The 26,701-nt window shown below is 38.8% G+C and overlaps 1 protein-coding gene across 3 annotated transcripts in view; it reads left to right on the forward strand.

The window, feature by feature from the left end:
* Positions 1-7,338: 7,338 nt before the first annotated feature.
* Positions 7,339-26,701, forward strand: part of KIF19 (kinesin family member 19) — a 55,033-nt gene continuing 35,670 nt past the window's right edge. For 2 of the 3 annotated variants that reach the window (XM_074260680.1, XM_074260681.1), the window contains exons 1-2: positions 7,339-7,446; positions 13,383-13,463. In XM_074260680.1, coding sequence (XP_074116781.1) covers positions 7,408-7,446; positions 13,383-13,463 — 120 coding nt within the window. In that variant the 5' untranslated portion in view covers positions 7,339-7,407. The remainder of the gene's footprint in view (positions 7,447-13,382; positions 13,464-26,701) is intronic. The other variant, XM_074260679.1, reaches the window with a different exon arrangement.

Raw genomic sequence — 26,701 nt, forward strand, 5'->3', positions numbered from 1 at the left:
AGGCATTCCCATATATAGTAAATGTCTTATCGTATATCCTAGGTACATTATATATGTGCAGAACCGCATTTTTTTGTTGTTGTTGTTGCAAAGGAAGAATTGTATTCGGAAGGTAAAAATAATCTGGGGAGAATAACAAAAAATGCTAACGGTTTACACTCATTTCCCAGTGTTCCTTCTCTGGCTGTAGCTGATTCTATCCATCATTGATCAATTGGAATTGCATTAGATCTTCTCTATGTTGAAGATATCCACTTCCATCAGAATACATCCTCATACAGTATCATTGTTGAAGTTTATAATGATCTCCTGGTTCTGCTCGTTTCACTCAGCATCAGTTCATGTAAGTCTCTCCAAGCCTCTCTGTATTCATCCTGCTGGCCATTTCTTACAGAACAATAATATTCCATGACATTCATATACCATAATTTACCCAACCATTCTCCAATTGAAGGACATCCATTCATTTTCCAGTTTCTAGCCACTACGAAAAGAGCTGCCACAAACATTTTGGCACATACAGGTCCCTTTTCCTTCTTTAGTATTTCCTTGGGATATAAGCCCAGTAGTAGCACTGCTGGATCAAAGGGTATGCACAGTTTGATGACTTTTTGGGCATAGTTCCAGATTGCTCTCCAGAATGGCCGGATTCTTTCACAACTCCACCAACAATGCATCAGTGTCCCAGTTTTCCCACATCCCCTCCAACATTCATCATTATTTGTTCCTGTCATCTTAGCCAATCTGACAGGTGTGTAATGATACCTCAGAGTTGTCTTAATTTGCATTTCTCTGATCAATAGTGATTTGGAACACTCTTTCATATGAGTGGAAATAGTTTCATTTTCATCAATTTCTGAAAATTGTTTGTTCATATCCTTTGACCATTTATCAATTGGAGAATGGCTTGATTTCTTACAAATTAAAGTCAATTCTCTGTATATTTTGGAGATGAGGCCTTTATCAGAACCTTTAACTGTAAAAATGTTTTCCCAATTTTTACTTCCCTTCTAATCTTGTTTGCATTAGTTTTGTTTGTACAGAAGCTTTTTAATTTTATGTAATCAAAATTTTCTATTTTGTGATCAATAATGATCTCTAGTTCTCCTTTGGTCACAAATTCTTTCCTCCTTCACAAGTCTGAGAGGTAAACCATCCCATGTTCCTCCAATTTATTTATGATTTCGTTCTTTATGCCTAAATCTTGGACCCATTTTGATCTTATCTTAGTATGTGGTGTTAATGTGGGCCCATGCCTAGTTTCTGCCATACTAATTTCCAGTTTTCCCAGCAGTTTTTGTCAAATAATGAATTATTATCCCAAAAGTTGGAATCTTTGGGTTTGTCAAACACTAGATTGCTATTTTTATTCACTATCTTGCCCTGTGAACCTAACCTATGCCACTGATCAACTAGTCTATTTCTTAGCCAATACCAAATGGTTTTGGTGACTGTTGCTTTATAATATAGTTCTAGATCAGGTACAGCTAGACCACCTTCACTTGATTTTTTTTTCATTACTTCCCTTGAAATTTTCGACCTTTTGTTCTTCCATATGAATTTTGTTGCTATTTTTTCTAGGTCATTAAAATAGTTTCTTGGGGGTCTGATTGGTATAGCACTAAATAAATAGATTAGGGAGTATTGTCATCTTAATTATATTCGCTCGGCCTATCCAAGAGTACTTAATGTCTTTCCAATTATTTAAATCTGACTTTATTTTTGTGGCAAGTGTTTTGTAATTTTGCTCATATAATTCCTGACTTTCCTTTGGTAGATGGATTCCCAAATATTTTATACTATCGACCGTTTTTTGAATGGAATTTCTCTTTGTATCTCTTGCTGTTGGATTGTGTTGGTAATGTATAAAAATGCTGAGGATTTATGTGGATTTATTTCATAAATATATTTGTACAAATAGATCCTTTTCTTCTTTCTTTAATCTCTTTGGGATATAGACCTAGTAATAATGTTCCTGGGTCAAAGGTATAGACACAGTTGAGTAACCATTCAGAGCGTGATTCCAAATTGCCTTTAAGAATGGCTGAATTCTGAATTCAGAATTCAGAATAGATGAATTCACAGCTTCAACAACAATGTATTAATTAATTTTTCCAGGCCTTTTGTAGGCCCTTGAGGGGACTCTTATGGGGCTGGGTTCTGTGAAATAGGGGGCAGATGTTTTACTCCCTTGCTAAAGTCTTGATCTTTGTAAATGGAATACACTAAAAAATGGTAACTTGAGTCAGAAGGAGCTGACTGCTAGCTAGACTTGAGAAGAAATGAAGAAACAAGTTCTTCCTCTCTTTTTGACGACATCAATCAAGACTCTTCCAGCACTCCTTGAATTTCACTAGTGTAAGGGAGGGGAGGGATATGTTTTCTCTCCCCTCCCCTTCAGTCATCTATGATCGTATGGCAGAAATTAAACATAATTGATATCACTACTAAGTCTATATCTTCAAAAAGATAATAAAAAGGAGAAAAGATCTTCTACATACAAAAAGTTTTATAGCAACTCTTTTTGTGGAGGCAAAGAATTAGAAATTGAGAGGATGCTCATCAATTAAGGAACACAAGCTGTAGCATATCAATGTAATATATGTCTGTATGATAAATGTAATGCAATACTATTTTGCATAAGAAATGATGAGCAGACAAATTTCAGAAAAACCTGGAAAGACTCATATGCACTGATGCAAAGTGAAATTTGCAGAACCAAGAGAATATAGTACATAGCATCAACAACAATGTTCACTGATCAACTATGAATGATTTAGCTCTTCCCAGTAATACAATGGAAAATGCTACTGACATTGAGAAAGAACTGATGGAATCTGAATGTACATTGAAACATACTCTTTTCACTTTCTTTATTGTGCTCGTGGTTTTTTTTCCTTTTGCTCTATTTTTCATTTCACAACATGATTAATATAGAAATAGGTTTTACATGACTGTCTGTATATATCTACAACCTATATCAAATTGCTTACTATCTTAGAGAGCAAGGGGAAGGAAGGAGAGTAAAAAATTGGGATTCAAAATCTTATTTTAAAAATGAATGTTGAAAACTATTTTTACATATAATCAAGGAGGAAATAAAATACTATTTACCAAAAAACACAAACACACAAGCAAGCAAACAAAATATTCTTAACCCAGAAATTAGATCTCAAGTCCCTGATTGTCTCTTCTGCTTTGTATTTCTTTCCCTGAATCTTGATCTTGAATCATATTTACAGCCTTGGAAGCAGCCTTATAAGTTTGAAAAGGAAAGAACAGCTAATTTGGTACTTCAGAAATATCATTTGACCATGGACAAATCATAATTTCTTAGTGCTCAAAGAAACTTTTTCAGAGTGTAAATTATAGACCTAATTGCCCATTTGCATCAGTTAGAAGGAGTGAGTTCTCATGCCAAAAGCTTCCAATGGTGAAATAATGGATCATAGTTTCCCAGCAAAAAAGGAACTCAGAGGCTATTCAGTTCAATAACCCCATGTATAGATCCTGAAACTGAGGTTGAGGGAAATTAAGTAGTTAACACAAGGTTATACAGGTAGTCAACATAAGGGACTGGATTTAAATCCAGATAATAATTACAATAATAGCAATATTTCTAAGATGTTTTAAGAATTGCAAAGCACTTTAACATTAAGTTGTAATATAATACAATATGTTTAATAATATGCATTTAACAGAGTTAAATGCCCATGGATAGGCAGCTAATAACTAAGCCCCGATTTGAAAGGAGGATTCTTTATCTCACTGCCTACCTGTCTCCAGGAGCCTATGAGCTTTCTTTCCTACTACATGAATCCAAAACGAAAACAGAAAAGATTGGAACTCCATTCTCTGACAAATGAACCTGGGATCTGGGATGACCATAGCTAGATTCTTTGCTGTAAAGTGAAGGTTTTGAAAGCTCCTTCCAAGACAAAAAGGCATTGAATATAATAATGTAATGGACTGTGTGCCTTGTTCAAGAACCTACCTAATTCAGAGGATTTGAGTCATCACTAGCGAACTGACAATCAAGTAATACCTGTTTTTGGCCCCAGATAAGTCCCAATTATTGTGAATAATATGTGGTGGTTTATCCCAATTGATACTATTTGAAATTATAATTATGTAAAATATGGTAATTGGGCAGGTAGGTGGCACAAATGGATAGAATGCAGAACCTGGAATCAAGAAGATTTCTCTTCCTGAGTTCAAATCTGGATTCAGACACTTATTATCTGTGTGGCCCTAGATAAGTTACTTAACTTTGTTTGCCTTAGTTTCCTCATCTGTAAAATGAATTGGAAAAGGAAATGATGAATCACTCTACTGCCTTTGCCGGAAAAAAGCCCAAAACTCCGAAAACGGTCACAAAGAGTTGTACACAACTGAAAAGTGACTGAACAATAATAGCAAAAAGGTAATTGGTTCCAACCTGATAGAGATGTTTATATAATATGCTTATATAATACTATAACTTGAATAATGCTATTACTTTGAAGGATTCGTTATTTGTAGAAATGAGGTTCTACATCTTACAGAAGTAATATCATAGATTCCTGGGCTATTGAAGTAAGTAGCCTGGCACACAAATAGATTTTCCATTTAAAAGGTGAAAGATTTATACGATCTGAAGAGAAACCTGAGTGTTACATTTTCCATTTAAATACTGCTTCCCAGAGACCTGATTTCCACCAGATTCATCCCTTTAAACTGTGAGCTCTTTGAGGGCAGGGATTATGTTTTTGCCTTCTTTGTATCCCTGGGGCTTACTTAGCACAAGGCCTGGTACATAGGAGGTGCTTAATAAATGCTTATTGAAGAATTGACTAGGGCTATGTAAATGATCTGATAATTATCGATAACGATAATTTTCAATATATGATAATGATAATATCAATATAAATTGAAAATGATAATAATATCCATCATTCCCTCACATTCATAATTAAAGCATCATCTTTTTTCTTTCCTTTTTTTTTTTTTTTTTTTTAATAAAGATGATGCTACAAAGTTTACAATAAATAGGACACATCCTGGATATTTTTCTTGCAGGAAGGATAAATTTCTATTGTCCAATTTACATTTTATCAGCTGATCTTCCTCTTGTCCAACAATAGTTGGTCAATAGTTGATTAAAAGAAATGACAAGATTAGGAATCATAACTAATGCAGGGTGATCAGAGCTTTGTCTGGCAAAGACATACCTCTTTCCTGAGCCATCACAATAGCTCTCTTTCACAGAATTCACCTCTGTTATTCACCTCTTCCTCATTACCCCATTGATACCCTTCCTCTTCCTACTTCTACCTTGAGGTCAGGGAGTCCCAAACTGACAGATACATTACAGGGATATGACCTGGACTCTAGAGAATCAATCAATTTCTTTTCCATGAGATTGTCAACCCCTCTCCCTCCTAAATGAAGATCTGGGGCAACTGGAATGAATAATATTAGCAGAATCAAATCTTCTAGCCAAGTCTCTTTCTAGGACTTACTAAGATGTTGGCACTAAGGAAAAGGGATGGCTCTCAGGTCCCAGGAGCGAGAGCTTGAACTCATTTATTTTTCATGTTATAGTCTAGTTTCTCTTTTACAATTTGATTTACTCCAAAATTAATTTAGCCCAGGTATGAAAAGTTTTAGTTATGACTCTAACTAACTGACCCATCTATCTTTTCCTTGGATGTTTATGAATGTTTCTATAATATTTATTCATGATGATAGCCAGATCAAAGCTTTAGAGAGCTGAGGGAGTCCATCCCTGTGCAGAAGCTGGCACCAATCTCTCCATCTTGGCTATGTGCCAGGGCTTCTGAAACATCCCTCAGGAAATATATCTGTATTTCATCAAACCTATCCCAAAGGGAGATGAACACAGTGAATGATTATGTCTGGCAAGGAAGTGAGTGTGGTAGTTCCCTCTGATGAAGTCCCTGGGGTTAGATGGGCTTGAGCAGTCTGAAGAGGTGTTTCAAAGAACTGTTTGTCAGCACTGTCAGGAGACAGATGTCTGCCAGCTCACAGGGACTGATCTGCTCCAGGAGGTGGTGAGAAAAGAACCCAAATCTTATTTCTTTTGTGGGACACACTGACACAGACGTTGTCTTACATGGAGGAACTAAGCAGAAAGTACTTGCTTTTCACTACAGTCTGAGTCAGGTGGGGTATACCAAGATAGCAGCCATCTCAGGCAAACAAAGACAACCCAGCTACAGTAGAACAGTACCCCAACTGGAATAAAGAAAAAGCCACTAAGGAAGGAAACACTCACACCACAATCCTAGATCTAAGCCGATACAGCTAAGTAGCACAATGGAACAGAATGTTGGACTTGAGGAAAATCTGAGCTCCAATCTGCTTGGATTATCCTGGCCAAGTCACCCCGCCCGTTTCTGTCTCCTTTTCCTCATCTGTACAATGGGGGTAATGATAGTACCTACCATATTGTTGTGAGGTTTAAATAAAATTATATGTGAAAATGTGTTTAGAAGAATTGCACATGTTTAATTTAGATGTCTTGCTGTCTAAGGGAAGGGGGAGGAAAAAAATCTGGATCACAAAGTTTTGGGAGGGTAAATGTTGAAAATTATCTTTGCATGTATTTTGAAAAATAAAAAAACGATTATAAAAAGCAAATGAAATTACATACGTAAAACGCTTTTCAAACTTAAGCTAGCAATATAGGAAAATATGTTAAAGGGAGACATTATTGATCAAGATTAAAGCGGACGCAGGGACAGACACATCCACCTACAGACTGGACCAAGACAGGTTAGGGGAGCCATCTCCATGCCTCGCCTCCTCGCTCACCTCCAGGCGTTGGAAGCTGGCTTTGCCTTCTGGGCTCCCAGCCCAAGCACCCTCAATAATACAGGAGAGCTAGAGGATCGTAGAGCAAAGCAGAAAGAGAAGAAGGGGACAAAGGGACAAAATGCACAAATTGAAAAGACGCACAAACTTTGTTAATTTGTGGGATTCGGTGACACAGCCGTGGGTACTGCGAGACGGCTAGCGCCCGGATATCTGGGATATGGGGATAGCACGTGGGCTAGCTCTTGGATAACGGAGGGCCCAGAGTCCGAAGGCAGTCCAGCACCTAGAGGCGGCTCCCAAAGGCCGGGGGAGGTTCCAAAGTGGGAAGGGCATCGAGTGGGTCCGCGCTGCAGCTGGCAGGGGCGGACACTGGTCCCGCGCAGTGGGCAGGAGAAGGAGGTGAAGAGGAGGGACCGTCGGTTTCCCCCTCCCCTTTCTCCGCCTCCCCGGTCCGGTGCCCCTGGCCTCCAGCGCGTTGTTGGTTTCCGGTTGTCAGGCAGCGGCCGGCTGGGAGGCAGCAGAAGTAGGAGGGAGGGAGGGAGGGAGGTTGGTGGGGTGCGGGCCTGAGCCCTCTGAGCCGCAGCCAGCATGAAGGACAGCGCGGACTCCAAGGACCATCAGCTCACGGTGAGTACGGGCTCCTTGTTCTCCACCCTGTTTCACTCAACAGCCGTCCACTCCCCGATTCTGGATTCCCTCTTATACTTACACCTATACTTACACCTATACCTACACTTACACCTACACTTACACACACACACACACACACACACACACACACACACCCTTCTTCCTTACGTGCCGCTTCCAACTCAACTCACCCCTCTTAATAGAACCTCCATTCCATCTCTACACTTCATTCCTAGAATCAGGCCCCCCACCCACACAACCCCCCCCCCCCCGAATTCTTTAATTCCATTTACCCCAGAACAGAGCCCAGATTCACATATTCACATTCCAGCCTCCTAGGACTTCTCAAACTCTGCCCCATCTTCCCACCCCCTGGCCCCGGAGCAAAGCTCTTTCATCGTATACCTACTCAAACTCCATTCACCAAAGCCAAACAGACCCGTTTCAATGCCATTTATCAAATTCGTGCACCTGCTCCAGCTGGAATATACCCCTCTGCACAATTTCCCTCAGCTTCTCCAAACTCCCCAAACCCGAGTCCAAAAGCTCTCTTAGTTTCCACTTCCAATCCCCACTTCCATACAAACATACAAATACACACAACTCTTAAGACAAAGCTCTCTGGCAAAGGAAACAAAACGATTGGAGATGGGGTCTGTCTGGAGTTTATTATCTTGGCTCTAAGAACCTTCTCTAAATTGGGGTAGGTGTGCATCCTTGCTTGTCTCCTTAGACACACCTCCTAACGTTTTTTCCCATCTGAACCTGAGATCTCTGGAAGTACTCCTAATGAGAGGTGAGATCATACTCTACCATTGCATATCTCTTATTACCTGTGTGGGACTCCCCTCAGCATCCTCTCCTAGCATTTGGGCTGGTGTGTCTTTACGCGAAGCCTATATACCTCTTCATTCTCCTAGCCCACAGCAGCTGCTATGCCTGTGTAGAGGCTGGGGTCAGGTTGGCTTCTATTTCCTGTCAACAGAGGGGAAGCAAGAAAAGGGGGAAAAGGAAACTTGAATCTCTCCATTCAATTCCTTAGTGGGTATCTTGCCCAGGCAGCATTGTGAGATGAAGGCAGTTAAAGGCAGCTGAGAGTAAGGGCAGATATAGAGATTACAGAGAAAACTGTTACGCTTGTTTTATATGACAATGTAACGCAAGATGTTATACAATTTGGAACTCTAATTTCACAGAGAAACTTGGACAACTAGGTTGTTTCTGTACATTGTAGGGTCTACAATGAATCAGAAGTATGTATGTTGAAAGTACAAGCTCTTCTAATCAACAACGCCCTTTTAAAATTAAAAAATGACTCTGGGCATGGCTGAAGAGATGACTCGGTGACCCTGACCAAGTATCTCAAGGCTTTGATGGGGTACAGCAAGATTGTGGAAACATTATCCTAAGGGTTACTCCAATCTCTACCTCTCCTAACCTGCTACATACATACAGATGATATTCCTCCTTCCCGTAAGGGGCTAGAATGACACAGTAGATTGAGCACCAAGTTCAAATACTGCAGACACTTTGTGATCTTAGGCAAGACACTTAATGTTTCTGTGCCTCAGTTTCCTTATCTTTAAAAGGAGAGATTGTACTGATGAATTCAAAGCTCTCTTCTAAATCTCTAAAACTACAATTTATTAATCCCAAATACCCTACAGTGCAGACCATCTATTAGCAGTAGGTGGGTGGTGATGCAATGTAGCAATAACATCTCACCAAGAGACACAATACAGAGATGGGACTCTTGCCAAGTCTCTGACCTCAGCTCTCCAAAGCCCCTGGGGGCCAAAACATCCTCTTTGGCAGTTTAGAATCTGTCTATTTGAAAATTGGCTAATAAGGAGAACACTTTTTGCATTTACAGGTTATAGCTAAGGCAATTGATGAATATGAACTGACTGGTGTTGGAAAAAATTATCATTTGGAAACCTCATGCAATGATGATCAGGTGCACTCATTAGGAATTCCCTAATTAAGGATGCCTGCTGAGAGAACAACTTGGTCAAAGAGAATTTCAGTGACTTTGTACCAAGGAAATTTACACAGGTGTCATGCAAGAAGCATTGACATTTTGAATCAGAGGATCTGGATTCAAATCCTAACTCTATTCTTGATGACCTGTGACTTTTTATATGCAAGTCACCTCATTTATGTGGATGGACTAAATTATTTTGAGGTTCCTTCTGGCTCTAAATCTGTGATTCTTTTATTAAGAAAAAAGCATGGTGCAATAGTGAATGTTCCATTTGGATTAAGAAGACCTGGATTCAAATCTTGCTTCCTTACTCTCTGTGGAGCCTTGGTTAAATCAACCCTTCTGGGCCTCAGTTTTCTCATTTATTGGCCTAGATTAAATTGTCAAGCATTCAACCAGCAACATTCTCAAAAGCAAGGAACTGGATCAAAATGTAATTGATAGATATTTGACAAAATAAAAATGCAAAAAAATATAAAAATGCAATAAAATAAAACATAGATAATATTACATTTTAAAATTATCTCAATATGCAGCCTATGGGGATACTTCTATATAGATCACTAATTTCAATCTCTATTTGAGTTTAGTGCCACTGAATTAAATCAAAGCTTCTTAAAGCTTGGGTCCAGTCATATAACTGGATGTGGGGGTTGTGAGATTATAATTTATTATCAATAAATGTTTCATTTGTATACATATTTTATATACTTATGTATCTGGAGTCATATAAAAATTTCTGGGGGAAAAAGGGAGTTGCAAGTAGGAAAAGTTTAAGAAGCCCTAATTTAGAAGACTCCTAAAGTCCTAATTTTATGTTTGAGCCTGCCATCTTCCTGGCTCAAGTACCCTTATTTCTTATCATTCTGTTTTGGGGGTAAGGACTGGTGGTGGTAACATTGTATCACAGTGATTCTTTAATCACACAGTTATAATATTTTAAGCTTGAAGGTACCTTAGAAATAATTTAGTCTATCCAGAGAAATGAAGTGACTTAAAAAGGCTGGAACAAAATTTATTATGCTTCAGATGAAGTAAAAAAAAAAAAAAGGCAGGGGTAGAAATGAAGTCATTTTCTTCCAAGTAGTTGTGGATCATGAATATCAGAATGGGATTTAAATCCAGACTCTCTGGCTTAAAACCTAGTGCTTATTTCATGAAGCCTTTATGGTTTCTTTGTGTACAGCCATACTGATCATAATTTGCCCCAATATTGAATGTCTTTGTGATTTCTTCCTTCCAGAAGTAGAGACATTGGACTAAATAGAATTTGAATTATTTAGGAATGCAAATGTACATTTCTCTCTATTCTACCATCTTTACTCTAAACATCAAAACAGCTCTCCCTATTCACCCTGTCATCCCTGGTGTGTCTAATCTCCAGGCATACAGACATCTCTGTTTAGGTGAAGGAGCAGATCATAGAGGAGGTGCAAGTGTTTAAGTTTGCTATACGTCTGTGCAAAGCAAGGCTTACAGACAGACTTTTCCCTGGAGTCTTTCCCTGGAACTGTGGACTCCCACAGGACAGGCACCTCAGTTGCTCTTAGGGAAATCTAGAAGTCTGAGTAAAACTTAAGACACTAAACAATCACATCCATTCCTATCTCCCTGCATTCTAAATGTTTAGTGCTGTGGTGATGGTTAGAAATACTATCAGTTCTGGGAACAGCCAGTCTTGGGGCTCAGAGGAGAGAAACATGAAAGAAAGGGTATTTTTGGAGACCATAACTGGGCGGCTATGACTGAGGGCTGATGTGGGACTTGCAAAAATCTAGTAAGTATCTACTATGTGCCACACCCTGGGAATACAAAGAAAGGCAAAAGACAGTCCCCTGCTATGAAGGAGCTCAAATGTAAATCATGTACAAGAAAGAAAAAAAGAGGTTACATTAGAATAGTCAACAGAGAGAAGACACTAGCTTAAAGGGGGATGAGGCAAGGCTTCTTACCCAGCCCTGACTGTGTGGTGATCATTTGAGCCCCCAGATCTATCCCTAAGTTGCCAGATCACTTCCCTTTTCCTCCAGTGGAAAAAAGGTGCCAATGATGGAAGATTTCCCATTGTCTTTTGGAAATGCTAACCTTGCCCAGGGTGTGGCCCTGCTTCTCTCCAGGTGCTCACTCTTTTTCTTTTAGGAAAATATTAAATTGTACTCAGTTTTTCTATCTTAAGGCAGGTCTGAATTGGCCACAGGCATATTCTTTAAGACAGGCTAGGCATGGGGGTGTAAAGGATGACTCAAGGGAGTCTTAATTGTTCAGCCCATCTTGAATTAGGGAATAGGGTCCCTGGGGATGGCAATATAAAACTCACAATCATACAGTGCCTTAAGGTTTGCCCAGACCTCATCTGCAACTGTCATGTGAGTTCAAGGATTATTAACTCAGTTTTACAAATGAGGAAACCAAAAGTCCGAGAGGTTAAATGCTTTGTCCTCAGTCTCATAGCTAGTGAATGAGAAAATTGAGATCAGAACCCAGACTGTCTGACTCCAAGGTCAATGCTTTTTCCACTATCTCATTTTGCTTCCTTTTACTCACTATCTTAATTGACACCAGTGATGTCACCATATAAAGACAGCAAGGTGGCACAATGTTGATCTTGGAATTAGGAAGACCTCAGTTTTAGTCTTGCCTTGAACAAATCATTTTACCTCTTCCTGCCTCAATTTCTTCATCTGTAAAATGAGATAATAAAAGCACATACTTTCCTGGATGATTGTGATTGAAGTAACATATAAAGTGCTACTATGTATTGTTATCATTTATATAATTTTCATTATTATAGAGGAGACTGGGGTTTTCTTTCTTATGATGATCAATAAATAAATAAATTGACAGTTATTAAATACCCTCTTTGTATCATTAATTATGTTAAATTCTGCGGATATGAAAAGAGGCAAAAGCTAGTCCCTGCTCCCAAGAAGTTTACATCTCATGTGGACCAAGAAGTAATCCTGGGATTTTCATTGCTACAAGTTTCATGGGTATTTTAAGCACATCCCACATTCTTTGCACAGACCAGATTTCATGAACCTAGAAAGTCTACTTAGTGACAAAATGACATAATTTGGGGGGCAAGTGAAACAAAGGGAGAACTGATGACTTTCCCATCTCTCATTTTCTCTTCCTCCCTTCCTCCTCCTCCTCTCTCCTCTTTTTCTTTCTTTTGTTTTTCTCTCATTCTCTCATTTTATTTCTCTTCTCTCTCCCTCTCTCTTTCTCTCCCTCTCCTCCGTCTCTTTTCTCTCTCTTCCTGTCTCTGTCTTTATCTGTTTGTGTCTCTCTATCTCTGTCCATCTCTGTCTCTTTCTCACACACACACATTCACCTCTTTACACACTTTCTCTTCCAATAAAGCTGACCTGTTGTTTCTCCAACATGATATCCTATTTCTTACTCCCTTGTCTTTGCCCTAATTGGCCCCAAATGTCTCACCTCCACACTTTTAGAATCTATAAATTCATTCAAAACACAGCTTGGGTACTACCTCCAACACAAAATCTTGGGGATCCTTCCTGGTTTGTTTGTTTATTTAGTTGTTTGTTTTTCAGCATTTTCTCTCTGGAATCACTTGGTATTGCTTTCTATTTATAATTTTGTATTTATTCACTTGTATACGTGTTATATCCTGCTAGTAGAAAGTTCCTTGAAAGCAGGGATTATTTCATTTTATCTATCTCTCAAGTGACTAATACAGAACAGGCCCTCAATCACTTAATGTTAATTTATACTGAATTGGATAATTATATAATGTTGGTTAGAAAAGAAGAGTAGGGGCAGAATGAGAAGAGTGCCCAGGAAAGAAGACTTGCCCAACCTGCTCTCAGACTATGAATTAATAAATGATCCTCCCTAAGTCTTTGAGATCTCTTTGATGTGGGATCTATTGTCCCTCAATTTCAGCTTCATTTGCTCTAACAGGAAATCTGGTGTCTTTCTTTAGGTGGCACTGCGGGTCCGGCCAATTAGTGTCACGGAGCTGGAGGAAGGAGCCACACTCATTGCCCATAAAGTGGATGAACAGGTAAACAAAGACTCCAGCCAAGAAAAGGCCGGGAAGGTGGTTGGATCTGGAAAACTGGGTACAAGTTATGTTTGGGCTGACCAGGAAAATGGAACTACCTAGGCCGATAATTAGCCAGCACCAATAGCAACAAAAATAAATCATATTTATTGCTGTTGTTGTAAAGTCACTTTTCAGACATGTCTGACTCTTCATGACCCTGTTGGGAGTTTCTTGGCAAGGATACTAGAATGGTTTGCCATTTCCTTCTCCAGGTCATTTTACAGATGAGGAAACTGAAGCAAACAGAATGAAGTGATTTACTCAGGGTCACACAGCTAGTGTCTGAGGTCACATTTGAACTCAGGCCAGGTACTCTATCCTTTATGCCTATCCTGGTATCCCAAATTATATTTTATAGAGAACTTGAAGGTTTATAAGGCATTTGATCACAACAACTGTGATGTAGACAGTGTGTTTTATCCATTTTGCAGATGAGGAAACTGTGGCTCAGTTAGTCTTAGCTAGTAAGAAGCAGATATGGAATTCAAATCCAAGTCCTTTGATTTTAGCCACATTGGTTCCCAAAACTTTCTCATACTCAAATCACTATTTCCTTCTAGTTATTAGCAGGGCAGCAAGGTGGCACCATAGTGCATAGAGTGCTGGATCTGGAGTTAGGAAGATGCGTTTCTCTCTCTAGCTGTGTGATGGTGGATAAGTCACTTTACTTAAGTTCCTCATATGTAAAATGAGAAGGAAATGGTAAATCCCTCTAGTCATGGGGTCATGGAAGAGTTGGAATTGAAATGGTTGAAAAATCAACAACTTAAGTGGCAAGAGGTAGTGGATAGAGTGTTAAACCTGGAGTCAGGAAGACTTGATCAAGTCTTAAACTCTAGCCATGTGAGCTTGGGCAAGTTATTTAACTCTGTCTGTCTCAGTTTCCTCAACAATAAAATGGATAATGGATAATCCTAGGGCTGTTATAAGAATTGACTCTATAAAGTACCTAGCTCAAAGCCTGGCAGGTGGTAAGCTTTTAATAAATAATTTTTTCCTTCCTAAGTCACAACCAACAACAATGATGTTGGTGATGATGATGAAAATAAATGAAGTTTACATAGTGTCTTAAAATTTACAAAATGTTTTCTTTAAATAAGTCATCTCAGTTGGCCCTCACAAGCAACCTTTGATGGAAGTGCTGTCTCTTAAATTATATTTATTATCTTCATTGTACAGATGAGAAAGCTGATAGTGGTTGAGAGAAGTTAGTGATTTGTCTACAGTCACAAAAATAGTGTTTGAAATAGTATTCAAGTCCATCTCTCTCCCTCTAGCCTCTATGCCACTCACCCTTCTCATCTTTCTTTTTCCTTCTCCCTTAATCCTCCCATTCAAATATTTTCAAGAGCTTGTCAATTCTATCTTCACAATATTTCCTACATCTGTCCCCTTCTTTTCATGTCTATAGCCATCACCTCCCTCAGTCTTCATCACCTTTTACCCAGACTACTGTAATAGCTTCCTACTTGGTCTTCCTGTTTTCATTCTCATCCCTCCATGATCCACCCTACATGCCATTGTCAAAATAGTCACCCTAAGGTACAGACCTAACTGTATATTCATTCCCTTGTTCAAATCTTGAGGAAAGTAGTTTTGCTTATATAAAGATGGAATACATACCCTCTCAGTCTAGCATCTAAGAGTCTCCATCATGGTTTCCACCTACCTCTCTAGTGTTACTTCTCTCTCTCTGTCAAACCAGATTACTGGCTGTTCTGACAACTCAGCAGTCAGGCTTTTTCCAGGTTGTCCCCAAAGCCTTGATGCACTTCCCTCTTCATCTCTCCCTCTCAGAATCCTTTTGTTGTTATAGTTGTTCAGTCACTTCAGTCAACCTGATTCCTGATGATCCCATTTGGAGTTTTCTTGGCAGAGACACTGGAGTGGTTTGCCATTTCCTTCTCCAGCTCATTTTACAGATGAGGAAACTGAGGCAAATAGGGTAAAGTGATTTGCCCAAGTTCACACAGCTGGTAAATATCTGAGTAAGGATTTGAACTTGGTCCTTCTAACTTAAGGGTCAGTGCTCTATTTAATACACCACTTAACTGCTCCCTCAGAATCTTTATCTTTCTAGGACACTCAACTCAGGTGGCATTTCTTATGTGAGATTATCTCTGATCCTCCAAATTGTTAATGCTTTATTCCTTCTCAAATTTCTTTGAATATTATTTATCTGCTTTATATGCATACATATATATGTATATATATATGTATACATATATACATATATATATATATATATGTATATATATATATATATATATATATATATATATATATATATATAATATCAGAAATCCAAGGCAAATTTTGAAAACAATGGCACTAACTTCTGGGAAGTTCAGGAAAGATGCTATATAGAAGAGTCCCTTGAACTCAACTCTAAAGAAAACAAGGGATTCTAAGAGGAAGAAGTGAGCTCAGGTTGTATTTCAGTTACAGAGCTCAGCCAATGCAAAAACTGGGAGTTGGAGCGTTATTTGTGAAGAACAGTGAGATTTGGCTGGACTCTAGAGTACAGGAAGGGAAACAATGTACAATAAGGTTGGAAAGATAGGTTAAAGACTAGGCTAATAAAGGGCTTTAAAAGCTAAACAGAGGAGTTTATATTTGATCCCAGAGACAACAGAAAGCCATTGGAATTAATTGAGTAGAAGAATAAAATGTACTATAGGGAAAAACTACTTTGAAAGCTCTGTTCATATAGATTAATGAGGAGAGAGACCTGAGACATAGAGTTCAATTAGAATAGTGGTCCAGGTGAGAGATGATGGTCTGCTGAGTAGAAGGAAGGGGATGGATGAGAGAGATATTGTGGAAGAAGAAACAATGAGATCTGGCAACATATTGGATTATAACACGGGGAAGAGATCAGAATCAAGGATATTACCAAAATTATAGCAGAAAAGCTAAGAAGAGGGTAGCACCCTCAATAAAAATAGGAAAATTCTTAAGTGGAAGTGGGAAGGGATTTTCAAGGAAAGAGAATGAGAAAGAGAATGAGTGAAGCACAGTAGTAGTGATGAGACCCTCTGGGGATCTACTATTTCCCCACCTCGACTCATTTCGGGTATTGCCCAAAAGTTCTACCCCTGAGTGGTAGGATCCCATCAAAGCCACAAGATCTGCCAGCATTGTTGTGAAGCTAAGGAGGCTGCTACTGATGCTGGAAAAGGTACATGTTGAAACAGGTCAAGTTACAGGTTCAGTAAGTTTGAATTCACTGGTGCCCTGTGGCTCTGATAAGAAAAACAGGAGGTGAACAGTCACCTCTCCCCAAAGCCCAGCTAGAAGCAGCCTTAGACTTGTAATGACTTGCTTTTCCTTCACAGAGCTTTCTGAATTAAGATGATAAGTGTGACCATCGCAAAATAGGCAGAGTAAACTATGGTAAATATCAAACCACTAGATAAATTCCAGGGCATTTCTCTACCTCTGTTATTTACTGGAAAAAAATGTAAGTTATCTCAAAGATTTCTGAGCCAATGAGGAGAAACAAGTGGATGAGAGTACTAGTCTGGGCTGGTTTGGGAAGTAGTTAGAATTGGATTTATATTCTTACACTGAGAGAAACCTTGGAGACTTTAGAGATCATCTTGTCCTTGAATACATGGCTCCTGAATGGTTATTTATATAGTGTTTAAAGGTTTGCCAAGCATATTGCATATCTTTTTTCCCTAATTTTCACAACTCTGAGAGGAAGGGTTTATTATCCCCATTTTACAGAAGAGGCATGAGAGAGGATAAGAAAATTGTACACCATCACACAGCTAGAGCATGTCAAGTCTTCCTGAATCCAAGTCTAGTACTCTATCCATTGTATCACCTTTTGTTCAGTCATTTTAGTCATGTCTAACGCTTAGTGATCCCATTTGGGATTTCTTTGGCAAAGAGAGTGAAATGATTTGCCATTTTCTTCTCCAGCTCATTTTACAGATGAGGAAACTGAGGCAAACAATATTAAGTGACATAAGATCTGACACTCTATGTACTGTGCCTCCAGCAGTAGAATTATACCCACTATACAAATGTGGAAACTGAGGCTGAAAGAATAATTGGCTTGTATATCATCACTTGACTAGAGTCTGAGAAAGGATTCTAACTTAGGTCTTTCTGACTTCAAATCCAATGTTCTCTCCATTGTACAACTTATAGCCTCTGCATTTCAAGGGGTCTGTGAACTGAGGCGGCTTTTTTTTTTTTTTTTTGCATTTATTTGCTTTTTTTTTTTTATTAAAGTTTTTATTTACAAGACATATGCATGGATAATTTTTCAACACTGACCCTTGCAAAACCTTATGTTCCAAATTTCCCTCTCCTTCCCTCCACCCCCTCCCCAGATGGTAAGCAATCCAATATATGTTAAACATGTTAAAAATGTTAAATTCAATATATGTATACATATTTATACAATTATCTTGCTGCACAAGAAAAATCAAATCAAAAAGGAAAAAAAATGAGAAAGAAAACAAAATGCAAGCAAACAACAGGGAGTGAGAATGCTATATTGTGATTGTCATTCAGTCCCCACAGTTTTCTCTTAGGGTGTAAATGGCTCTTATCATCACAAAATTATTGGAATTGGCCTGAATCACCTCATTGTTGAAAAGACTTGAGTCCATCAGAATTGATCATCATATTATCTTGTTATTGCCATGCACAGTGATCTTGAGGAGGCCTGTTCTGTAAATGAGGTTAAAGAATAAATGACTTACTCAAGTTTGCACAGCTAGTAGGGGCAGATGGATGATCAGAAGCTCTTTTCTAGCCAATCTCTTTTAAAAGGTTTAATAAAAGTTATACCCAAGTAAAACGCAGGGTCTATTACAAGTTCAGATATTTCTGACACTTTGAAGAAAGGTGGACTCAAATAGATACTGGGGATGTTATGGAAAGAGGTGGGAATTAAGAAATATAGGCCCACCCTAACTAAGCAAAGGACAGCTAGGTGGATAGAGTGGATAGAGCACTGGGTCTGAAATGAGGAAGCCTCATTTCCCCCAAATTCAAATCCAGCTTCACATACTGACTAGCTATGTGACCCCAGGCAAATCACTTTACCGTGTTTGCCTCAGTTTCTTCATCTGTCAAATGAGCTGGAGAAGGAAATGACATACTACTCCAGTATTTTGCCAAGAAAACCCCAAATAGGGTCATGAAAAGTCAGGCAAGACTGAAAAATGACAAGAACAAACTAAATATGGAAATGCCCCTGCAGATTCATTTCCCTTCATTCCCATTTTAGTCCAAATGACGGAGTAAAGATCCCTAGTCTCAGAGGCTGGTTTTGGCCATTTACTTGCTATAATATCATGGGCTATTCATCTTTTATCTCTCTAAGGCTGTTTTTCATCCGTATAATGGGATAGTAATACTTGTGCTATCCATCCCAGTCAGTTGTATTGTTTAAAGGCTGATTTAAATGTGAACTGCTGTCCTTTTTGTCAATAATAACAAAATCTCTTTTTCCGTAATTGTCTATCATCAGCTATTAGGAGAGCAGTTCCTAGGTGATTGCCCCAAGTCCTATTTTAAGGTTTGTCAGCTGGACCTGAGCCAGCCCAACCAGCCTTGTTGAGGTATCTGAGTAGGATTAGATCCTGGAAACAGACTTTTTGAAGGAGTGGTGGATTACAGGCAGGTGAAAGAAATCTGATAGGATGTTGAGGCTTATAAGGGACAAGAGTAAAAGAAGAAGCGTCTTAGTGAGTCATGATGCCTCCCCTCCTTCCTGCCCTGAAAACATCTCCTGCTCAAGCTTTTCAGATCATTTATTTGCAGGACCTAAGCCAACTGACTTTATTTACAATCTGCTAATAAGCATTTGTCTGCTTAAAACCACCAACTGTCAGTTACCGCACCCCTGCTTCTGAGGTCCCTAGCTCAAGCTGAGGTAGGCCAGATAGGAAAATCAGGGAGGATGCAGCATACCTTTTAGAGAAAGGAAGAATAGAAGGAGGAGGGAGAGATGGATGAAGAAGGAATGAAGAAGGAAAGTATAAAGGAAGAACAAGATGGAGAGAAAGAAGTAAGGAGAGGTTAGAAGCAAAGAAAAGGCAGAAAGAGGAAAGGGAGAAGAGGAAGAGAAGGGAGGGATTGAGGAGAGAGGAGCAGTGATAAGGGGTAGAAGTACAATGGTGTTGTGAATGCTCTTGCTCTTCAGGTAAAGTGTGGCTATTGTATTATATCCTTCTCCTATGATCAGAGGAAGATGTGAAAATTCAACCTTCTAGCCCTTCTTGGGGTGGAAGCCAGCTATTATCTTGTGTGGCACAGGTGCATGAAAAGCCCTACATTCTATCCCCAATTAATTCCAGCATTAAGCCTATATTTATTTGTTCTAGAAACTCGGTGATTTAATGGGTAGAGAAAGTTTCATGTGCAGTTCATATAATCTTAATAGCCTGTGAGAGGTTAAATAATTTGCCCAGAGTCTCTCACACACCCCATATAGGAGAGGTGGAATTTGGATTCAGTTCTTTCTGATTCTCCATGTACTAGATCAAAGCTTCTTAAACTGTGGGTCTTAAACCTATGTCTAGGGAGGTTGCAAAATTAAGATTTATTATTAGTAAATGTTTGATTTGTATATCTATTTTATATACCTACATGGCGGTGTCACATAAAAATTTCTAAGGTGAATGGAAAAAGTTTAAGAAGCCCTGCACTAGGTTATTCTGTCTCCTGCTGCCTATCCCTTCTAATTTTCCCTTTAAAGTATAAAATGTTAAAGACAGAAGAAACCTTAAAGATCATTAAATTCCAAAGTGTCAAATGCAAGGCCTATTGACCTTGCTGAATGTTCCTAAACTAGATTAAAATACAACTGGGAAAGATTTAACAAAATAAATAAATATATGATAAAACAGGTAATGTGACATTTTAAAACTAAGTCGATTTCTGACTTACTGAGATTTTCACATAAGATTCAGAGACCTTTTTAAATTTGAGTTTATTTCAGTATTGAATCAATCCCCTCATGTTTCAGATTAGGAAACTAAGGTCCAGGGAGGAAAGGGCACTTTGCCTCAGATTGCCTCAGGTGTGCTCCGTATATATTTTTAGGAGGCCTTTCTGGAGTTTTCTCATCTGTAAAAATGAGTTAGAAAAAAAAGGGCAAACTACTCTAGTGTCTTTGCCAAGAAAACCCCTTTTCCATTAGAGCATGAGGGAAGAAGATGGATATAAGCTAGGGGTTCTTGTCAGGTGAAGAGAGAAAAAAAATTTCTCAGAGTAAGGATGAGAACAGTTATATCTCATGCTACCTGTACTCTTTGCAACAGGGGATTTTTACCTTTTTAGGCAGTTTGGTGAAACTGATGGTCCCCTTCTCAGAATCATGTTGTTAAATGAATAAAATAAAAGACATTGGATTACACAGGAAGTCAATTAGTTTGAAATGCAGTTATTAAAAAATGGTTTTTAATAAGTTCACAGATACCTTCTAGATTAAACATCCGTTTTACACAATTTCTTCCTTTCGTGTCCCCAGCAAGATTCTATCATCACCATAAAGTGCTACAGCTAGACTTATCTGATCCAGTCCTCTCATTTACAGAAAAAAACCTGAGGATCACAGAGGAATTTACTCAAGTCCATACAGTTATGGACAACTACAAACACTTAGTGAACATTAAGCATGTACCCACATCAGAAGTCTGCTGAAATTTTTTTGTCATGGAAACTATTAACAATTTGGTGAAACCTATGGACCCTTTTCAGAAGAACATTTTTAACTGCATACAATAGCATTCATTATATTGTAAGAAGTAAAGAAGGGAGGGAAGGAGAGAATTTGGAACTCAAAAAATTTTTAAAATGTAATCAGGAAATATTTCCTGATTATCCACATGTTTTCCTAAAAAACAAACATTTTTACTGGTCCTATGTTAAGAACATCTGGGGAGGGGAGGTAGATAGAGCACCAGTCCTGGAGTCAGGAGGAGTTTAAATCCAGCCTCAAACACTTAGTACTTACTAGCTGTGTGACCCTAGGCAAGTCACTTAGCCCCAGTTGCCTTTGCCTAAAAACAAACAAGAAAAGGAATATCTTAGGAGTTACAAAAAGAAGAAGAACTAGAAGAAGAAGAATAGTAGGCAGAAGGAGGAGGAGGAAGAAAAGGAGGAGGGATGGTCTGTGCCTTCAAGAAACTTGCAGTCTAATAAGGAGTAATATAAGGGGGAGAGAAAGGGAGGGAGATTACGAAGAGCACAAAGAGTACAAAAGTACAAAGTTCCAAGGTCTAGGTAAATGAGGCAGATAATAATATATTTTACTTTTGCATTTTACTAGCTGTGTGACTCTGAAAAAGTCATTTCATTTTTAAGCCTCAATGTCTATATCTATAAAATAAAGTGATAAGCTGTAATAAGCTGTAACCTATCAGAAAGAGTACCAAAAATGGGGTGTTGAAGGAGCTGGATTTAAATCTTAGTTTTCCCACTTATTGGGCAGTTAGGTAAAGCACTAGACTTGGAATCAGGAAGATTCATTTTTAAAAGTTCAAATCCTGCCTCAGATACTTACTAGCTGTGTGATCCTGGGCAAGTCACTTAACCCTACTTACCTCAGTTTCCTCATCTGTAAAATAAGCTGGATAAACAAATGGCAAATCACTCCAGCATCTTTGCCAACAACTGAACTCTTACAGAATGTTATTTTTCATTTGGAAATATGGCACCATAAACTCTTACAGAACATCACTCTATTTAAAAAAAAAACAAAAACCCAAGAACTTCTGAAGTGGTATATAGAAAATGAAAAGATTTTCTTGGATTATTCACCATTTTCCAGACTTACTTTGGTCAGATTGCTTCATCTCTCTGGGTTTATATTTTCTCATCTGTAACCAGAAAGATTGAATTAGGTGATCTCTGGTAGTCCCTTCTATTTCTAACAGTCTATTGTTCAAAGACCATTCACTTATCTCTTTTTGCACCATTATTCTTGCCTTTTCTCTCCTTTTGGAATAACCTTTAAGCTTCCCCTTTCACCCCACCATCTTCATGTAGCTCCCAAGCTCCCATTCTAAAGCCCTTACTTTTCCTGATCGATAAACACCTTACATGGCTCTCTATATTCAGTCTACTCCAACCATGCTTCACTTTATATCTCGACCATCCTCTTGCCATCGACCCTGCTGCAGCATCAGCAACCTCTTTGTATTTACCCTGCTTCTGTGCTGGTACTATCTTTCTGTCTCTAGAACAGAAATCAAACTGATACTATCATTATTATCAGAAAGAATTGTCAGTGTATTCCTGAATTTTCAAAACAAAGCATCCCTCCGTAGCTACTTTTCTCCCACATATAAAGGTTTCGTTCTAATTAGAATGTAAGCTTCTTGAGGACAGATACTCTTATTTTTAAAAAATGACTCAAAAAAAGAAAGGCAAAGGGCAGTGCTGTAACAAATAATTATTTTTTCTCAATCCTCATCCTTCTTGATTTTTCAATTATTTCATCTGTTTTTGACCTCCTAAAAATGCCTCAGACACTGTTGATAAATCTCCTTTCTTTGACACTTTCTTCTTCTCTAGGTTCTTATGACCTAAATCCATCTTGGTTCTCTTCCTAGCTATCTAATCACTCTCTTTTGTTGGATTTTCCATTAGATCACTAGTGAGCATCCCTCATGCTCTGTTTTGGGCCCTCTTCTTTTCTCCCTCTATACTATTTTACTTGGTAATCTCATGGGTTCAATGAACATCTCTCTGCTGATAATTCTCAGACCTACTTATCCAACTTTAATCTCTCTCCTAATCTCTAGACTTGCATCTGCAACTGTCTTATAGGTATCTTTAATTGGATATTCCATAGACATTGTAAATTTAAACATGAAAAATCTGAAGAACATAATGAAAGAATCCTTAACTTTTTTATGTGTTGGTGGATCTTTTGACAGTCTGGTGACTTTCAGAATAATTTTTTAAAATTCATAATTAAAGGAAATGCTAAATTTCAGTGAAAGTTTAGTGAAAATAAAGATGTATTTTTTTCCTTTATATAAATTCATGTACTCAGACCTCCTGAAATCTATCTATAGACCCTTTGGGGATCTGATTTTGGTGGCTTGAAATAAGAATTCCTGCATTATAACAGCTAGTAGACGGCACAATGGATAGATGATTATTCACCATTTTTGAGATTTACTTTGATCAAATTGCTTCTCTTTGGTTTTATGTTTTCTCATCTGTAACAAGAAAAGATTGTATTAGATGATTTCTGCTGGTTCCTTGCTCTTGGAATTAGGAAGACTTGAATTCAAATTCTATCTCCAAAATTTATCTTTGTTTCTTCCTGGTCCTGCCTTTCAATATTGTGAGGGCTTTGGATTCCCCTCTCCGAGGAACAACACTGGAGACACATTTCAGGACCAGAGAGGTGAATACTCCTGCCCAAAGTCATATAGCAAACAGGAACCCTGTTCTCTCTGGGGATCTCAGCTATTTAGTACTAAGGCAGGAAGGAAGGCTCTGGCTTCAGAATTTGAGGACAAGCAAAGTGGAAAGAGTGCCCAGGGATGTTTATTCTTAGCCTTTCTCACCTAGGAGATTGAGGGGAGGGGAATGAGCGGAGGGAAGTGTGGAGCTTGGATTCTATAACTAGGACAGATCTCTCTGATTAAACTTTCTGCCTCAGACTGAAACTCAGTTCTTTTCCCTTCCTGGTGTTGGGTTTCCTGGCTGTGAGACAACAGCAAGATGGTCAGGAACTTTGAAAGTTCAAAATCTCCATTGAGATGAGAGACTGGGACCCTTAGAGCACTGCTCAATTTTTTCTGTATGTTGTAGACCCCTTCAAGCAGCTTGGTAAAGCTTAGGGACCCTTCTCAGAAGTCTGTTCTTAAGGGGATAAAACAAAACAGGCAGATTACAGAGTAGACAAATTATATTGAAAATTAAAGTGTAATTTTTTCCCCCTTCTAAATTGATCATTCTGAAATCTCTCCCTTTCCTTCCCAATCTGGGTTAAAGAACCTTTGCTCTAGAAACAGTATTGTCAGTCTGGCTATTGCCAGTCAGGATGCAGAAGGGGTGGTTCATCTTGAATTTATATTCCTAGAGTTTGACACAGCAGCAGGCACATAGTAGGCGTTTAATAAATGTTCGCTGAGTGATGTCTAAGGACTTCCTGCCCTTTTGCTCTCTCCTATCCTCCTGTAGCTCCTTGCCTCTGCCTTCCCTCTGAGGTAATGCACCATTGATTTTCTCTGGGGTGATAATTTAACTCAATTCATCAAACATTTATTAAACACTTACTATGTGTAAGACTGGAGATATAAAAAAAAATGGGGGCAAGATCACTGTTATCCAAGGGCTTACATTATATTGGAAGAAAACATACACATCCCCATTAGATGTAGGCATCTAACATGCTGTGTATATGGAGAAAGCAGTAATAGATAAGCATAAGGGACAAATAGAGAGGAGTTTAGGTTAAACGGGTGAGAGACAGTAAAACCCACTCCACATAGATCTGAAGGAAAAAACCAGGCTGAGTGCCCATCTCATGTTGTAGCAATAGGTAGAAGATTATTTATTGCTGTTGAATTATATCTGTTTCTTCAGGCTCTGTGACATCTCTGACAGTTTTGCTAAGAATGGAGACATATACTATGCTTCTCCTGTGCCTTTCAGATCAAAATGAGGGATACAAGTGGCCAAGGAGATTTTCTCAGGAAGAAAGGGGTTGGGGGATTACCAGTAGTCACAAGGAGATTCAACCCCTAGGTTCTCTCCCCAGCTTGACCAGGATCCACTCAGGCGAGTGTGGCCTGGGTAAAGTCAAACAGAATTAGGATTGCTTTGGATCACTGAACCACTGAGAAGAACCAAGTCTTCAAATTGCACATTCTCGCTGTTATTATGTGCAATGTATTCCTGGTTCTGTTTGTATCTCTCAGCATCAGTTTGTATAAGTTTTTCCAGATCTTTCCAGTTCCACAGTTCCTAAGGCTTCAGAAAAACCTTCCCTCTCCGCACAATACATACCAACACTCACACACATACACACACTCCCATTAGAATTAAAACTTGTTTCAATATAGCAGTTTAATTCATAATCTTCTAGATCTCTCAGTATATAGAGTTCTAGGCTTAAAGTAAGACCATGACCCAATGAAAATATTTAATCTCTCTCTGCCTCAGTTTTTATATTTGTAAAATGGGGATAATAATGATATTTTCCCAGTTTGTTATGAAAATCAGGTGAGGTAACATTTGAAAAAAAAAACTTCTTGCAAACTTTTAAGCATTAGTTATCATAGGATTTAGAGCTATTAAGGACTTTAGAGGCCATCACCCTCATTTTTACAGATGAGGAAACTGAGGCACAGAGAATTTAAGTAAATTGTCCTAAGTCATACTACTAAGAAAGTGAGTCAGAATTTGAAATTTGGTCTAGCACTCTCTACTGTGCTACTGATTCATAATATATGTGAACATGTTTTGTTTTGTTTTGTTTTCAATTATAAAACACAGGTTCTGACTAGTGTAGTTGCTATTTGTGGGACCTCTATCCCTGTCTTTTTTTTTTTGTTATTGTTGTTGTTGCTCCTGTTGCAATTTAGTGACTTACTTGGGATCACACAGCTAGTAATTATCTGAGGCTAGATTTAAACTCAGCTCCTCCTGACTCTAGGATTTAATGCTCTATCTATTGCACCATCTAGCTGCTCCTCCTGTCTTTCAGTGAAAGGGAATTCAGAGCACTCTGAGGACATGGAAGCATGAGCCTCTTAAATAGCTATAGAGGCCAGAAGGCCTGTAGCCTCTCCTGAGGGCCAAGCCTCCTTGTGCAGGTGTACATTCCTATCCCTTCCCATGGCTTGGCTCCTGGTCACCTGGCTGGACTTCACAGGGGCTCCATTGTGCGCCTTAGCAGATAGGAATGGGGAGCAGCCCTTGTGGGGGTGTGATGGGGGCCAGTCGCTGAGAACAAGCAGGCAGATGGGGGCTCAGACAAAGCCCTCATTAAGAGAAGATCATGGCAGTGCCAGTAATGTCCTGAATCAGGATACGGGATAGCCAAGGGAACTTTTGCCCAAGATGCTCAAGCCTATGGTAGGAGACTCTGTAGACATTTGAAGGTGACAAGGGCGGGAGCACAGGTGTGTGGGCAGACATGCCCTCAGTGTGACCTATCAGCAATGCCAGTTGTAGCCCCTCAGTCTCCCTGCATCTGCAGA

This window comes from Sminthopsis crassicaudata, chromosome 4, assembly GCF_048593235.1.
Source record: "Sminthopsis crassicaudata isolate SCR6 chromosome 4, ASM4859323v1, whole genome shotgun sequence".
Taxonomy (NCBI): domain Eukaryota; kingdom Metazoa; phylum Chordata; class Mammalia; order Dasyuromorphia; family Dasyuridae; genus Sminthopsis; species Sminthopsis crassicaudata.